We start from the raw sequence: 16,701 nt of genomic DNA on the forward strand, positions 1-16,701 counted from the left end.
TAAAATGTTAAATAAAATGAATTTTACTCTTTAAATAAAATGACCTCAATAAATCATAGATTTTTAAGCATGTCTAATCACTGTAGTAAAGTAGATCTTGTGTAAATTTGATTTGTTTAAACAAAACCACACACTTTGGACAAATGTTTACAAAAAGTCATTTTCTTTCTACAACTGTAAACTAGACAGTGTATTATAATCATTACCGATTACATACGTATAACTTCTTCAAACAAATTGGAGTTTCAAGTAGTAAGAACATGTTTCGGACACAATGGTTTAAGCTAGGTTAAGTAAGGTACCCCCTGGGATCAATTGACCGCCTATTTGAACCTTGAGCTTTAAACAGCTGGCCCATGGAACAGTTGTCTAAATCAAAGACCTGAGAAACCCTCCTATGTGGCAAATTCCGCCATACAAACAGTTTGGCTAAGGTGTGTGTCCGCCAGACGCTTTGCTACCCAAAACCCTTTGAAGGGCGGGCGTCGGATGAAGGCAAGTCTAAAGGTAAGCCAAATTTGATTAAGTAAACGTGAATAGAAGCCCCAAGCGTATTCAAACTCATGATCTGCGGTTTACAAGCCTGATACTTTTTCTTCATTATACGACCAATTAATTGATACAAGCAGCTAAACTAAACATTTTAATCGCCATCATAAGACGTCGTGTCTTAAAAAGTATTAGTTCAGGTGTGATATGTAGTACCTTAGCATGTTGTCTCCAAACAGACTAAACTTGTAAATGAAATCATATAACTTATAAGTCTACGTGAGAGGTTAAGTGTGAAACGACTACCTATAATGTGATAATTATTTCGGAAGATACACAACCGGCCTTTGCAGGTGGCCATACATGATATAATTTGATAGAGCTTGTGCTAAAAAGCAGAAATTGCCTGCCTTGGTGGAGAGGTAGTTGCTATACCAACTTGCTATTTTGTGGTAATTATACTGTGATGAAAAGAAAAGCTTCAATCTTTATTGAAATGAAATGCACAATGAGATGTACATACCCACATACGAGAAACAGAGTTATGCTAAAAGATGAGTCAGATAAAAAAAATAGGCAGCCTGTAAATGAGGGGGTGCTTACTTTATCAAATGTTGGAGATGCTGAAATAGATATGTGGATGATATGTGTGTGACAAAATTGCTTACATATGCGCCAAATATCAATTTTGATTCGCTGCATTGCCATCAATTTTTCTATGCTCATAAAGTTGACAATATGTTACTCTGCTTATAGAGTGGGTTTTACATGCTCTAGAAAATTCAGACCATTTATCGTCAAAAAATGATGGTTATTCTAACTTTAATGTTCCTTGAATTTTCACAGATGGACATGAACGATCATTAGTATTTAAATACCTGGATCTGAAGAAGTATTTATTATCTATGAAGATTTCTCAAGAGCAGTTTGTAAGTACTAAGCAATGCTTGGCTTTAAACTTTTAAAATTTGTAGATATTTTTTTATAATAAGAGAAAACATTTCTGAAAGTTTTCTATTAGCTGAAAAAATATTGTATGCTTTAATGATTGCGTGGGAATTTTTTTTTTATTTTTAGGAAAAAAAATGAAACAATTGGGTATATTATACTTGTTAGTGATTGGGATGTTTCTGCAAATCAGTTTGGTAAGTTCACCTCTTTAATGGTCATTTTTCTTGTTAAACAAATAGTCACATTAATTATTCATATAAATAGTACACTATATATTTGCGTATGAGTATTTTCTTTTATTCCAAATCAAATATAACATAAAAATTAACTTGGACTTAACAAGCATGCATTTTTAAACTGAATCATTTAACTAGATCAAATATATAATAATTATTTTGTTAAGTAATTGAATTGTTTAATCATATTTTGACAAGTTCGTTAAAGGAAAATTTTAAAAATCAACGCATTTTATTAAAAAAAAATTAAAATAGGCAATGAAATATTTATTTCCATAGATATTTTTCTTATACATTTGATCACATTATTAAGTAATTAAATAACACCTTGACGGTAAAACTTTTGAACTTTTTTTTCAATCCTTAAGTGTTGCATCATAGACAAAATAAAAATAAGAAAAACCAATGCTAGTACTACAACTAGCACTACCAAAGAAACAATATAGAAATAAAACTCCATATTGTACAGTTTTGAATTTCAGTGTTTGGGATGGTGTCGGCCTTGCGGCCGATTGCCCTGGTGTACTTGTAATCAATTGAGTCGAATCCATGTAACTTTTTTTTGTGTCCTGAAGAAGTGACTGACTGTCTTGAAGAATTTTACGGTTTGTCAGAAGTTGCGTTATGTTATGTTACAAAGTTTTTACTGATGCAGTTTTATGCAATCAATAATTTCTTCTTACAGTCGACCAATGCCCCGGAAACACACCCGGTAAGTGACCGCTTCATTCGGTCGCTGTGTAAGAGGCTCTCTGATGATATGGCCAACTCGAAACCGAAATATAAAAGACAGCCCTGTCCTTGGAATCCTTGCTGTTCATGAATGTTTCCATGATCTATATGACGTGATCAGCAAACTGGAATAAAACATCTTATAAATAAAGAACACTTATGCTGTGTGTTTAATTTTTTTCACTGGTACATATCTATACTAAGGGGGCTTGAGATTATTTTCTATTGAATTAGAGAGACAATCACTGCTAATGAGAAAATGACAATAACACACCGCGTGAACAATCTCAAAAATCCATTAAACGAAATACAAATTCAAAGCAGAGCAACACGAACCTCCAAATAGATAGAGGTAGGATCAGGTGCCGAGGAGAAGTCAGCATCCTCTGCTGACCGGTCACACCTGCCGTGTGTGCTTTGTCGTAATCGGGGAAAAAATCGGAAAAGTACGTAAACAATTAGGTGATTAATTATGGTCTAACAATTAGTATGAAAAACGTCAGTCAGCATGCGACCCAGTGGAGGATTGTATTTTCAGACAAGGTCGTTGTATCGATCATATCGATCAACTTACGAAAAGATGACTTCAAACGAGACTGTTGGTAGTCCTGTTTTATCAACTTGTTTGTCAATAGTTTGTTTCGTTATAGAAACTGTTCATACGAAGAGCATGCCCTTGCGTATCGAATCAACCGAGAGACAAAAACACCATATGCATTGATGAAGGTATATTGCTACATACGTAAGGAAAGTTGATAAAAGAAAAATTGAAGTCATCGCGCTTATTATAAAGTTTTGTTGTTAGGTTCCCATCAAAGTCTATGTCCAGTAAAATATCCAAATACGAAACAGATGACGTAGACTTTGAAGTATCCTTTATTTCAAGTTCACTTGGATATATCGAGTCCACGTAAATATGGAAATAACAGTTGTTAATTGATAATGCGTCGTCGATATACCTGAATGTTGAGTTGAAGGCCACAGTGAGGGTGATGTCAAAATAGTGTTTTATTGTAAATCTTCAATTTACACGGTGGCAGTATATACAAAATTTAAAACTTTCGGTCGGCACAAATGACTTGATTTATCTTTGTGCACTAAATGGAAAAGTTGCAAATGACAAAGTCGAAATTTGGATTGTTGATAAAACTATATTGCATCTTGCCTCGCAATGTAATGAGCAAATGCTTGGCGCGAGTATGCATATCGAATTCCGACAAACCAGTATCCATTAAACATACATAATTATAGCCATGTGATACAAAACATTTATTACAAACTTTGCCCGATAGCTTTCTTTATTTATTACATAAGAAATTACACAAATAGGAAGACTGATATCCCTGAAGCTAAACGGTTTGAAGTGTTATCGGCTATTCAACTTGTAAAAGGCTAAAATTAATGGATCAAAAAACTATAAAATTGCCAAAATTGAGTGTCAGAATTGTTTAAAGAATCCTACTTGTTATTAAAAAAAACAGTGAAAAAAAGCCAAAATGAAGAATCGGAAAAAACGTTGTTTTTGGGAAGTATTTGAATTTGATTAGTAAGATATACTTCAAAGTTTTTAATTTACCTGGTGGCAGTGAATACAAAATTTACAAAATGACAATAGACAATCAGCCAAGGCTAGTAAACAACGGACACGCAATGCGACGGTGGGTGTGCAATCATAACGAATATAAGGGCTATATTGATTATATTAGCCCGCTTGAGACCGCAATTGTAGGGTTTTTATCCACAAAGCTACCATGAAAAATGACAATAACAAACTTTCAACCATCTCAAAAATCCATAAAGCGAAATACAAATTCAAACAGAACAACTCTGACCTCTAAAAAGATAGAGGTGGGATCAGGTGACTAGGAGGAGTATGCATCCCCTGCCGACTGGTCGCACCCGCCGTGTGCTCAGTGTCAAGATTATGAGAAACACAAGAAATAACCGTAGTCAGTCCGGTGTATAAATTAATGGTCTAACAAGGATGAAAAACGTCAGTCAGCATGTGTCTTAACGAAACATTGTATTTGCTGACAAAGTCGTTGTATCGACCATAGAACTGGCGTAAAGGGGATTTTAATCGAAGTTCTTGATATTCTTGTTCCAACAACTTGTTTGTTATAAGCTTGCCTCGTTTAATAAATTGTTCGTACGTAGAGCATGCTCTTGCAGAACGAATAAGCTGAGAGACATAAACATTATAAGCATGATGATAGTATAGTGTTAAATAAGTAAGAGAGGTTGACGATGGAAACATTGGAATCATCACGTTTATCATATAATAGTTCTGTTGTTAGGTTACCATTACGTCTTTTTCTAGAAAAATATCCAAATATGAAACAGATGTTTCAAAATCTGTGGTATCTTTTTTTTCAAGCTCTCAGGGATATATTGAGATAACATAAGAGTGAAAGTAATAGTTGTAAATGAATAAAACTCCATTAATATATCTAAATGTCCAGTCGAAGGTCCAAGCAATAGCATAGTCTTTCCGCTACATCATATTCAAATTCATTAATCACCATTTGGTTCTATTTCAAAATGTCTCTCATTTGCTTAGATTTGAACATTACGTCATCCCTATATGTAGACATTACTGTCGACAGTATTTCCCGGTTAAAAAGAATTTTTATGCCCAGCCATTCGTTCATCTTAACCCTCTTCAGTAATTTGCAATTATAAAATTGAATCCCACAGCAAACAAACGGGAAGATTAGATTGCAAAATTATTGTTAAGGAACATTATGTTCCACCTTTCCCCCTTTAATCTAAAGATTTGAAAATCGCGTTACTTAGGTTGATCTGTAAGAAAAATAACTGAATTTTAAAACCTAGCTGATTTGTGGGAAAAATAATTGAATTTTAAAACTGGACCATTATGAAGTTACGAAGATCAAACCTGTATACTTGAAAATCAATTTAATCACGTATGTAAAGGACTATATATGGTTTGAGCCTAAAATGGCCCCCTAAAATGAACATTGTCATTTTACTGTAATTCTTTGGGGGGTTTTTAACAAATATACATTTGAAGTTTTTTCATAATTTTCATTTTGATTTTAGTGTCCAAAACTTAAAAATATGACATCATAAAGTTAACCTTTTTCCGCCATTTTCTCATTTTTAGCATAAAACGGCTTTTTTTGAAACAGTTTTTCTTTAGGGAAACATTGAGCGACTGCTTGAGCAAACAAACTATTTTCCCCAAAGATGTATCTCTCCAATACTTATAAAAGACAAAATGTTTGTTCTTGTTCAAAGAGTCGCTCGATATTTCCCATTCGAAAAAAGATAAAAAAAAAAAAAAAATGTCCATTTTTGACTGATTTTGATTGAATTATAAAAATAGCGTCACTTCTGACGTCATATACTGCCAGTGAGTGCATATAAATCAAATAAATAGGTAAAAAACATATTTTATGTCAACTCTTTAATGATATAAAACAACAAATTAATGTACCTGAATCATTTTAAAAATAGCGAATTATGGGGGCCAAATTTGACCAATATCATATATAGTTCTTTGCATTCAATCTGTAAAAGTAAGAATCCTCCCTATAAATGTCTCATCAGTTACATAGCCTATAGTGTAGTGCCCTTTGCCTTAGAACATCAAGGCTCTGTTTGGATACCAGACAAATTAAATAGAAACGTCGCCATCTTTGATTTAGGAGATTCGTAAATTTCACTGTAAGTATTGATATTAAATCTATTTCATATACTTTGTAAATAATTATATTGGCATGTTAATAAACGTTATTTCTAATCAAATTAGGGTTATTAACTTTGGAACATAAGTGAAATTTAAAGATCTTCAATGACAATTTAGTGTTTGAATTTTCGAAAGTTGGATCAAACTAAAAAAAACTTTAAAAAGAACTATTTGATATTTTCTAGTTTGATTTTAGTTGTGCAAAGAAATTAAAAATCATAGCATTTATCAAATTGTATGCGAAGATTATATAGTCAACACATATAATGTTTCGTCGTGTGGTAATTATAAATTAACTGAAATTAAACACCGTAAGTTATTGCCATTTGCTGGACATGTTTGATATCATTTACTCCTTAGGAGTTTAAACATTAGTTTTTCAAATATTGAACCACTCTTTTAATATTCTTGCCACTGGTTCATAATCTAAAAATTTGAAATTATGTCTAAGAAACTTAAGAAAAATATTATTGATGAATTTATTAAATACCACCAAACCATTATAGCATAAAATACAACAGAAAACCACAGCAAAGTAAATAATACGCAATTTACAGTATTAAAACGAGGCTATGTGCATTTATTCAATATATACATTTAATTTCTAAACATAGTATTGAATTTTTTTCACTTTACGTGTCTTACATTCAGCAACAAAGAGGTTGTCTTTGGAATCCACACACAATCCCCATGGACGCTGTATATCACAGTCGTCAATGCAACGGAGGAATTGTCCGTCCTGCTCAAAAATATGGATGCGGTTGTTCCAATAGTCGGCGGTCAGGATCCGACTCTGGCTGTCGGTAGTGATGCCGACTGGACAAAATGATTCCTTGATAGTAGAGGGAGGACCAGTGTAGGTAAACCGCAATTTCCCGGCCTGATTGACCACCACTACTGCTGCCGCTCCATAATCAGCTACGCAGATGTCAAGGTTCTTGTTCTCGCTGATATACTTAGAGAAATCGCCAAGTGAATAAAGTGGCTCGCCATTATCATTTGATTGAATGCATTGTTTTTCTTTGAAGTCTGAGCTCGAGTAACGCACGATTTTTACTTGCTGATAATCATCACTGTCCATGACAACAAGGTAATCGCCGGTAGAAGAAATGCATACACTACGAGGTCTCCATCCCTGTGGTCTGGCCACTCTATTCAACTTTTTATTTTTTAATATGTTCACTGCTCTTTCATTGTAATCTGTATAAACTAGATACCCGTTTGTCACTGTTATGTCTCCTGGTCTAGTCCGTGAATTGGTTTCTATTTCCTTTACTAGTTTTCCCTGGAGGCTAACGAGTTTCATGATCTTTTCATTTCCACTTGTCCAGATATAGTCATCGCTTAGACATGAAACGCTGTATAATTCATTGTTGTCGTCATACTCAGTTTTTATTTCTGTTATGATCCGTGGTTCATCAAGGAGTGATCTTTCTGAGGGCAATGTTTCAGCATCAGGTGAATCTATTGTGTAACCAGAATCATCGGATGTTATACAAAATGCTGACAGAGAACCAAACTGTTGATAAAGCTGTTCTTTGTTGATCTTCTGAGAAGTCAAGCTTGGTAAGGAAATCGTGAGTTTAGGTGGCAAACTTCTGAATTCAGCATTCATTGATTTGTAAGCAGAGACCAGACTGGCATCATTTGAATTCAGCAATATATTCAAATTATCAATGTTTTGTGTAATTTTAGAAATGGTTTGTGCTATTTCGTCTTCCTGTCTGTTTAGAACTGCTAAGTATCTCGAATCTATTTTATCAAGAGCGGATTTTAGTTTTCTTAAAATGTCATCTATTTCTTTTTGTAAGTCTTCTTTTTGTTTGTCCAAAGCTGTTGTCAACTTCTTAGAATTGGTATTGATGTTACCTTTCTGAACTGAAATATAAGAGGCAATCTCTTTATATTTTGGATAAATGGATAGCTCAAACTCTGTTAAATCTCTTCGTATTGCTTCCTTCTTGTTTTCAATGTGTTTTAAAAACTCAACAATTCTATGGTCTTTATGATCCTCTAAAGAAACGCATGTTGCACAAATAGGAATGTCACATTGTACGCAATGAAGTTCACATATTTTTGAGGAGTGTTTTTGACATTTTACTGTAGATCCACGCATCTTATATGGCACTACTTTATGGTCTTTAAATTCGCTTGAGAGATGTTCCCCAACACATTCTTTGCACAGATGTATTTGACAAATGTCACAGTACATAGTGGGGCCCGAGATATCACAGAGATGACACCGAACCACATCCTGGGCCCAGCGCTCGTCCATGGTCAGATACTTTTACTTAAGTTCTGAAACATAAAACAATAGCTGGTTTAATTATATAAGTGGAATGAATTCAGAACAATCTTTCACAGATAACAACTTAAGACGCCCTGGGCAAAACACTTGGGATTTATAGAATCTATTTACTGAATAATACGGTAATACGTAATTAGAAAAAATACTCTGAGTTCAGGGATGTATGCTATAGTGGGATTCTGTGCGTCATGCGAAAAAAATACATTCACTCTTGATGCTATATTTTCTAGTACTTGAGTTCTAGGTCAAGAGTTTTTCAATAGAATATCTAATGCCTTATACTGGTATGAGTGTCATTTTTATTCTTATCTCAACCGACAACCTACTGAGGAAATATTCAAATTCATATTGGCTCAATTTTCGTGGAATTCATTGGTCGCCGTAGTCCCTCTATCCCCCGACGAATTTACATCCTCGACGAAGACAAATTATAGAAAAAGTGACATTTCTTACCGAAACTAAAAACCGACGCATCCACAGAATTATATATCCCCAAATAAGCCCAAAAAAACCCAAAAATCTACGAAAATGTGTCCCCAATGAATTTAAAAGATTGCAAAATAACATCTACTGAATACTTTATGACTTCTCATTCTACATAAAATGTTGGGGTTTTTTTCCACAGAAAATTCAAAATGCATAGTACTATGCTTCTTGGATCGTTACAACACTAATACCCCCAAGCAACACTAACTTTTCTTTTAAATGATTTGTCCAAGATTATGAATTCAGAATTTAACCTGCATTATACATTTCTTTAAATGCTGCATTAAATTATGTGTAATTTATCCTGATCATTAAATTTGTATCAATTTCATGCACTAACTAGTTACTCGGTCATTTGAATCTTGTCATAATCTGAATTTTGTTTTATTAAGTAGTAGTCCTACGGATTCTAGTTCATTTAACTTTATTAGATAATTGCCTAATTGTCTCCTCATGGTAGTATTAACTGGAAGGCAATTCTTAAAGGGCTCTTGTTATTTTAACAATAGTATTGATCAGACTTTAGATAAGAAATTCTGCAAAATAGAAGCTTTATCAAGTTTTTAACAACTGTAATTTTGTGGGATTTTTTTTATTCAGAGCATGAATGAACGTGTTTCACGAAGAGTTCTCTGCTAAATGCCTAGGAAAAGAAAAAATCAAATGAACTATATTATAAACTAATTGACAAATAAAGCAACTCCCTTGAACCAAATCAAGTATAAAAGATTCAAATTAAAGTAAGTGGCAATTTTGGCAGATATCGCTACACTTATAAAAACAAGTTTATACTCTAGACGCCCTTGAAAGAAATGTAAAAAGAATGCACCGGCTTTTGCGATTTTTTAAAATAGGTTTCAATTACCGTAGCAATTTCTGAATTTTACGCTTTTAATATAAAACCCATCTTTTAAACACCGTTTCTTTTATTCTGCCTAATAAATAATTCCTTAGATTTGCGCTCGAGTGTGAAAATACTACATGTATATTGAAAAAGTTAAAAATCTCTAATTGTGTATACACAGAACTACCAATACGTCATAACTAAGGAATTGAATAGCCTAAAAGTATACCTTTATCGCTGAAATAATGAAAAATTGCATTTACATTCAAAGGCTAAATTGCCATTGCAGATCTTTTCATTGCACTTATATTCCAAAGTTAATCATCTTAATTTGATTAGAAAAGAGTTAAAAAGGTCTAGTAGCATGCTAATTTAATTATACTACAATGTAAATGAAATAAGATTAATATCAATACTTACAGTTGACATTTAACGAATCTCTCCAACCAAAGATGGCGACGTTTCGATTTCCTCTGTCAGATATCCACACAGAAGCCTTTTTTTAGATCACATGATCTGTTAAAGTAAATACCAAACGGTAGGCCACGAAACGCCCAAAACATTTAAAGGGGAGGTTCGTACTCTTACAATGAAATGCATTGTTACATTGTTTTTTTGAAATTTCAAGACAGATCTTGATAACTTCATAATGGTACGGTTAAGCTTTATAATTCAATTTTTTTTCTTATAGATCCACTAAGTAACACGATTGTTGAATCCACAAATGCATATTAAAGGAAAAAGAAAGTAGAACATAAAACAATAAATATGATAACTGATATTTTTCCTTTTGTTTGCTTTGGGATTTATCTATATAATTTCATATTACTAAAAAAATTCTTAAGATTAAAAAAGACTTTGTAACAGGAAAATAGTATTGTTGTCGACTTTTCATTGTCTGTTTTTGAGGATTTTCACCACATCTGTTCATGTAATCAATATTCTAATATTACAGGACCTAGGACAAATATCACATTTGGCTGATATATAGTTTCATAAATCCATCCTTTGGTAGCAAGTATAGGTGGTTTTACAAAATAATTTCAATATATTGTGTTTTAATGAAATACTGACAGTTAAAATGTTCTATTTAAGTTTACTGTTTCGTGTTTATAAACAATAATAATCTATAAGACTACATCAGCCTCTGTTACCACAAAACATCAGTTAGATTGATTTGTTTTCTGGTATCTAAAATGAGACTTGGAGTTTGAAAGGATAAAAAGTAACTAGATCCAACTCATCGTAGCTTTACAAAAATATTTTACATAACATACCAGAGTATGACACTGTTAAGAGGTACGTGTCTTTCATATTTTAATGAAACAATTCAGCAATGAACTCGAGACTTAAGCAGCAAAGTCATTATGTTCACCGCTTACAATAACTGAAACAAATGGAAATCAGATTAAGAGTAGTGTAGCCTTTCACAAAAGAACAACTGTTTGCAATTTAAGAAGCGCTTACTAAATAAAAAGAAACAGCAATCACGATTTTTGACTTGAATGCAATTGGACTCTCTTTTGAAAGATTTTGTATTATTTATTGTTTATACTCTAATTCAATAAAGGCAAGTTTTTATTGAATCAAACAAGTTAACAGAGCACTGCAAGGACACAAAAAAGGCCACCTGTATTACACAATTTCCAGTTTAAGGTTCTCAAATCGTAAGCCTCAAAGTGTTTTTTAATCATGAAAATATCATTTATCCTTCAAACTTTATAAATGAAATAAAATAAAAAGAAATTGTTTGATGGTATCCATGCATTTTAAGAAGTTATTGCAATTATGGCCACGATGAATATATTAAATAATTAAAATTGAGATCATAACAGAAATAAAACCGGTTGTACCAATGCATGCATCGCTCGAACCTCTTAACCTCTTGGTAGAAGGTCCCGGTGAAGCCACTAAGCCAAGCAATTCGTTGCATGACTTTGCGTAGTATTCACACTTTAAGACTAAATAAATATGTCTATATGAAAGCCAAGTTTATGGTATGAATAAAACAAAATCTGAGTAATTTAGAGTTATTGAACATTGTTGAGGATCAGATCGTTCATATGAATTGATACCAAATACTAGTATGATAGTTGAGTACACTCAGATTTGAAAATCTAACCTCCTGGAACAAGGAGGGACCGAATCAATGGCCTGACAGACTGTACGCATGGACAAGATGAATGAATATAAGACATGCAGATACAAATGAGCGTGTCATAAATTATTGTTCAATACGAAGATTCTTATAGGGTCCACTTAAAGTGTTTTATTGTAACCCTAATATAAAGTTTGCATTTACAGCTGAGCTTGTGAGAATAATATTTTTTTTAAAATACCCATCTCTGTCTACTATGAATTGTTGCATACAAAATTGAGGTATTTGTTTACTTAGATACCTATAGGGTCAGAAGTCGTTTCTAAATATCTCAAAAACAATTGATTTTGTTTTCTTTTTTTTACATTTTTGAACATAAAATGTTCATTTTGACATTTTGCACGTGTATGGCCTACCAAAATGACAATCTGTGATCTTAATGGTCTTTAAATTATTATATTACGTAGTTTTCAAACAAACAAAAATTTTGTTAACAAACTACATGTATTATAGCTGGGAGATCTTGCAGAATTTCATTCTAAACAAAATGTTATCTTCAGAACTGTTATAGCGACTCACATTATGGAGTTATGTGGCTGGCCCCTAAAACTGATTGTCTTATTTATCTCAAGACTACGAAACATTTTGTTAATACCTGAACAACAGAAAATGTTGCAAATACCGAAGCTTTTCAAAGATATTAAGATTATAGTACCAGTACCTTAAAGTAAGTGTGCAAAGAAGCAAAACTTTTTTCTCTATAAAACGATTGGGAATTAGTTAAACATTTTTGAAGCAAATTGTCTTGACGTTGTAAAAAATGATGAATATTTTGGGTTTTTTTTAGATATATGAATGTTATCTTAAAAAGGACCCGCCTTGAACATGAATGTCCTTGATTGGATCTTAATCGACAATTTGATATTGAAAATTGGACGGAAGATCTGCTCGTTCTCTCAACGAGATCGCATCTATTTAAAATGATGAGATACGAACAAGTAATTCATTTGTTTCTTCTTCGTTGTACAGAAATAATTTATTTACTTTTGTTTGAAGTTTTTATTTATTTTTCCAATGCATAATTAATGCAATGCAATGTATACTATACATACGTACTATCAACGCATGATATTTTAATTTTATTGAACAATTATGAAAATATGACATAGGCCTAAATATAAAATATCACATGACAGAATTTGAAGTCATCTGGTTGATGACCACCTACATTATCATCTTTGACTTTTCTGAACTGCGGGATATTGAGCTAGTTACTATTTTTTTTCCACCCAGGGACTGGTCGTTACCAATAGAAATGTGAACTAATTCTACGTAGGATCAAGGCAGATTATGGACATTTCCTTCTACTTGAATTGTTCAGACTTTACCATTGTAATGAGCAGCAGGAGAATTATATATATATATATATATATATATATATATATATATATATATATATATATATATATATATATATATATATATATATATATATATATATATATATTCACACACACACTGTTACCTTAGGTATCTAGTTGCATGTAACAAACAGTTCAGGTATTGGTCCTATTAGATTGCCGAGACGAATGAATCACAGTTAATAAGAGATAAAATGAATTAAAAACCTAATTCTTTTCTTATTGTTTCTTTATTTTTAAATACAAGTGTACATGCATTTCACCAAAATGTATCTTTTTAAGCTCCAGTTTTAATGACATTGCAAAGGCAAAAGTAGCACAAGAACGAGTATTAAACAAGAGGTCAAGACTAAGAATGTATCACTGAATCAGTGTCAAATGTGGACATGTATCTTACAGACTCATGAAGGCGAAGCCAGGAAATAATATTTCAATTGGGTGGTGTCCATGGAAACGGCAATGTTAGAACAGTACAAGCGGTCTTCTCTTGGCTTACACGTTTATGGACATATAAGACTTGTGGTTCTGTTACATTGTTGCTAGTTTCAAAATTGACCAATTTTTTTTAAGTCGGGAGCACACATACATAATATTTTTATTTTGGCTCTTTTTGCTTCCACCTTTATGATAATACATATTAAAAGACTCTAGGTTGCTAGTTTCAAAATCGTCCAGAACAAATGTACATAAAACATCGTGAGCGAAAATACATAATATTGCTAGTTTCAACGGAGTTCGTTTTTTTTTTCATCACTCGCATAATAACCGATATTATGTCTACTCGTATATTTTAGCGGTATACAAATGGTCGTAGAAATGTTGGAAAAATAAAGCACCGCAAAACACTCCAAAAAGTGATTATTCTCCAATATCTGAACAGTCCTTCTAGCTTCAGCATTGATATGCTTGAGACAGCTTCTTAATTTATAATATTCAAGGCAATTACTGAACACATAAGACAAGGCTAAAATTGTTCAGTTCTTTTATTCATTCATACTCATTTTGTGGGGTCAAAATATACATAAGTCTAATATCAGATAATGAATACATGCTCAGATTCATATGTATATCATCTACTTAAAAAAATAAAAATCGACATAAAAATTAGTAAAAACACAAGCATAATAAAGTATCCAAGAATTAATAAATATTATGTCCGTACATATGCACCTCGAATGAGTTCTCTTTTATCTACACTCCTCAATTAATGCTTCCTCAAACTATCGTGCGACTCTGCTAAAGGGGCATGATCACGATTTTGGTCAAATTTCATTTTTCTGTTTTTATTATTTGCAATGCTTTAGAAATGCATTTCTAATGATCAAATAAAATTTTGGTGCCAGTCGTTGAGTTTTAAGCAAGATACAGGGCTCACAATTCTTCGTCATGAAAACAAGGCTCGTGCCCTGTTTTTGTTTACATAGGTTCAATATACCAGTAAATAACCTTTTTAAAGCTGGTTTGTCTATCTTATTATTCATTTAAAGCATAAATAAACAGTTCCTAACGATCAACACATTTATTTTTCACTTCAACATTCGAAATGTAAACAAACGCTTTGTTTACATAGCGAAGAATTGTAAGGTCTGTAACTCGCTTATAACTCATCAAATGGCACTCAAATTTTCGTTGCCTATTAAAAATGCCTTACTAAAGCATTGTAAACATTAAAATCGAAAAAATAATTTTTGACCAAAATCGTGACCATGCCCCTTTAAAATCATAATGGGAGGTTTAAACTATAGCTGCGGTAATTTCGTGGCTACAACGCATGATGAAAATCAACTGTTTTAAAACTAAACAGCTGAATGACATATATGTGCACATGGTATTTACAAGTAAACGGCAAGAGAGTCAATAATAGAAACTTATCGAACAAAAAACGCAAACTCTGAAGTTCTTAAATTCCGTTACTTCAGATATGGCTCAAGAGGTCACGCCTAAAACATCTTAACATTAAGAAATCAATTACAAAAAAGCATTTGTCAGTTATAATGAACCTTATTTTACTGGAGGGGCTTAAAAAAGTATTATTATACTTTCATGTTAAATATTGAAATCTGATTGGCTCTGACGCAGTTGATAATCCGTTCTATTACCCTCAGCGTTAGCAACACACTTGGCAACGGGTAACACAACGAATTGTTACATGCGCGAAGCGTCGGTTGACAATGGTTTTCGAGGGGTGTCAATTTCAACTGTTACCCTCCCAAACAGACACTATTTATATAATTACAACTAAATGTACATAATGTAGGATTTTTTAGTAATTTTGAAGAGTTCGAGTTGGTACGAAAATCTTGCTATTATTCTACTGGTGGAGTCATTTGGTACGTATCGTCAATACGTCAAAATTAAAATGTACACATGAATCAATAAAGATTTATAAATTATCAAATATGCTACTCTTTGGAGATAATTCAGAACATATCATTAAACTAAACACTCATCTTGTTAAGTAAAATTTAGATGTATATTACTTTATGAAGTCCAAACAATTCTGGAAAATGCACTTGGTGGCAAGTAATTCAATAAATATCATATATAAAAACGTCAACTTTTCATACAGTTACAACCGTTAAATAAAATGTACATACATATAATAAATATAAAATTCGAAAATCCTGAAAATATTATTCAATTGTGGCAAGAAATACAAAACATATCATTAAATAATACGTCAATGTCAATTATTCAATTATCTACAACGTTTCAGTAAAATGTACAAATATATATAAATTAGTCAAATAAGAAAATTATGTTTATCGAATGCCATATATACATGTATGTACAAGAGCACAGTAATGGTTATATATTCCGAAGTCGTGTAACATCGTTTACCCTGTAAACCGGAAGCACGCAGCACGAGACGATTGGTCCATCTTCCTCACACCTCTACCCAATCTGAATTCTGTCTGAGCTGAAATGTTCAAGAATACACAAAACCTTATGCTGGGCCTAATCAACGTTGATGTATATTGTCCCGGTGGCATGTTGTTGAATCTACGCATCAATCCACAGTTACTCAACGAAAGGTACGTTCGCAATTTGCAATTGTGTGGATGCGCTCTTGGTTTGTCAAATCAATTTCTAAATTTTTCGATTGCTTTTTTTGAATTCTTATTCCCCATTATTGTTGATTACATAGAGTTTTATTAATGATTACACAGAGTTTTATTAATATCTCATTTTAAAAAAAAAAAACTAGCGCTTATGTGATTGCACTTTTATGATTTATGAACATTCTCAATTTTGTTGATCTCTAAAATTTGGTTTGGATATTTTCGAATTTAATGAATTGCGAATTTTCATAAAGCTGGGCGTTTTCTAAAATTTTGCACAATATAATTTAGTTTATATGAATATACATTTAATTTAATTAAGCCCCCCCCCCCTCTACAATTCTCACTAATTAGTTATAATG

The 16,701-nt window shown here is 32.5% G+C and overlaps 2 protein-coding genes and 1 long non-coding RNA gene across 3 annotated transcripts in view; 1 reads left to right on the forward strand and 2 right to left on the reverse strand.

Annotated features, from left to right (window-relative positions):
- Window positions 1-352: 352 nt before the first annotated feature.
- Window positions 353-2,569, forward strand: LOC128160444 (uncharacterized). Its single transcript, XR_008240281.1, has 4 exons — window positions 353-507; window positions 1,336-1,418; window positions 1,567-1,634; window positions 2,362-2,569. It is a non-coding gene; the product is annotated as an uncharacterized LOC128160444 (long non-coding RNA).
- Window positions 2,570-5,964: 3,395 nt separating this feature from the next.
- Window positions 5,965-10,326, reverse strand: LOC128158055 (tripartite motif-containing protein 55-like). The gene is made up of 2 exons (XM_052820740.1): window positions 10,179-10,326; window positions 5,965-8,418 (listed from the first exon to the last, which is right to left on the reverse strand). The coding sequence occupies exon 2, from the start codon at window positions 8,393-8,395 to the stop codon at window positions 6,725-6,727; it is 1,671 nt and encodes a 556-aa protein (XP_052676700.1). The 5' UTR covers window positions 8,396-8,418; window positions 10,179-10,326; the 3' UTR covers window positions 5,965-6,724.
- Window positions 10,327-14,245: 3,919 nt separating this feature from the next.
- The window catches only part of LOC128158056 (cAMP-dependent protein kinase type II regulatory subunit-like), a 28,464-nt gene continuing 26,008 nt past the window's right edge, over window positions 14,246-16,701 (reverse strand). The window contains exon 16 of the mRNA XM_052820743.1: window positions 14,246-16,197. The gene's annotated coding sequence lies outside the window, so the exon portion shown is untranslated. The remainder of the gene's footprint in view (window positions 16,198-16,701) is intronic.

Source organism: Crassostrea angulata, chromosome 8 (assembly GCF_025612915.1).
Source record: "Crassostrea angulata isolate pt1a10 chromosome 8, ASM2561291v2, whole genome shotgun sequence".
Lineage (NCBI taxonomy): Eukaryota > Metazoa > Mollusca > Bivalvia > Ostreida > Ostreidae > Magallana > Magallana angulata.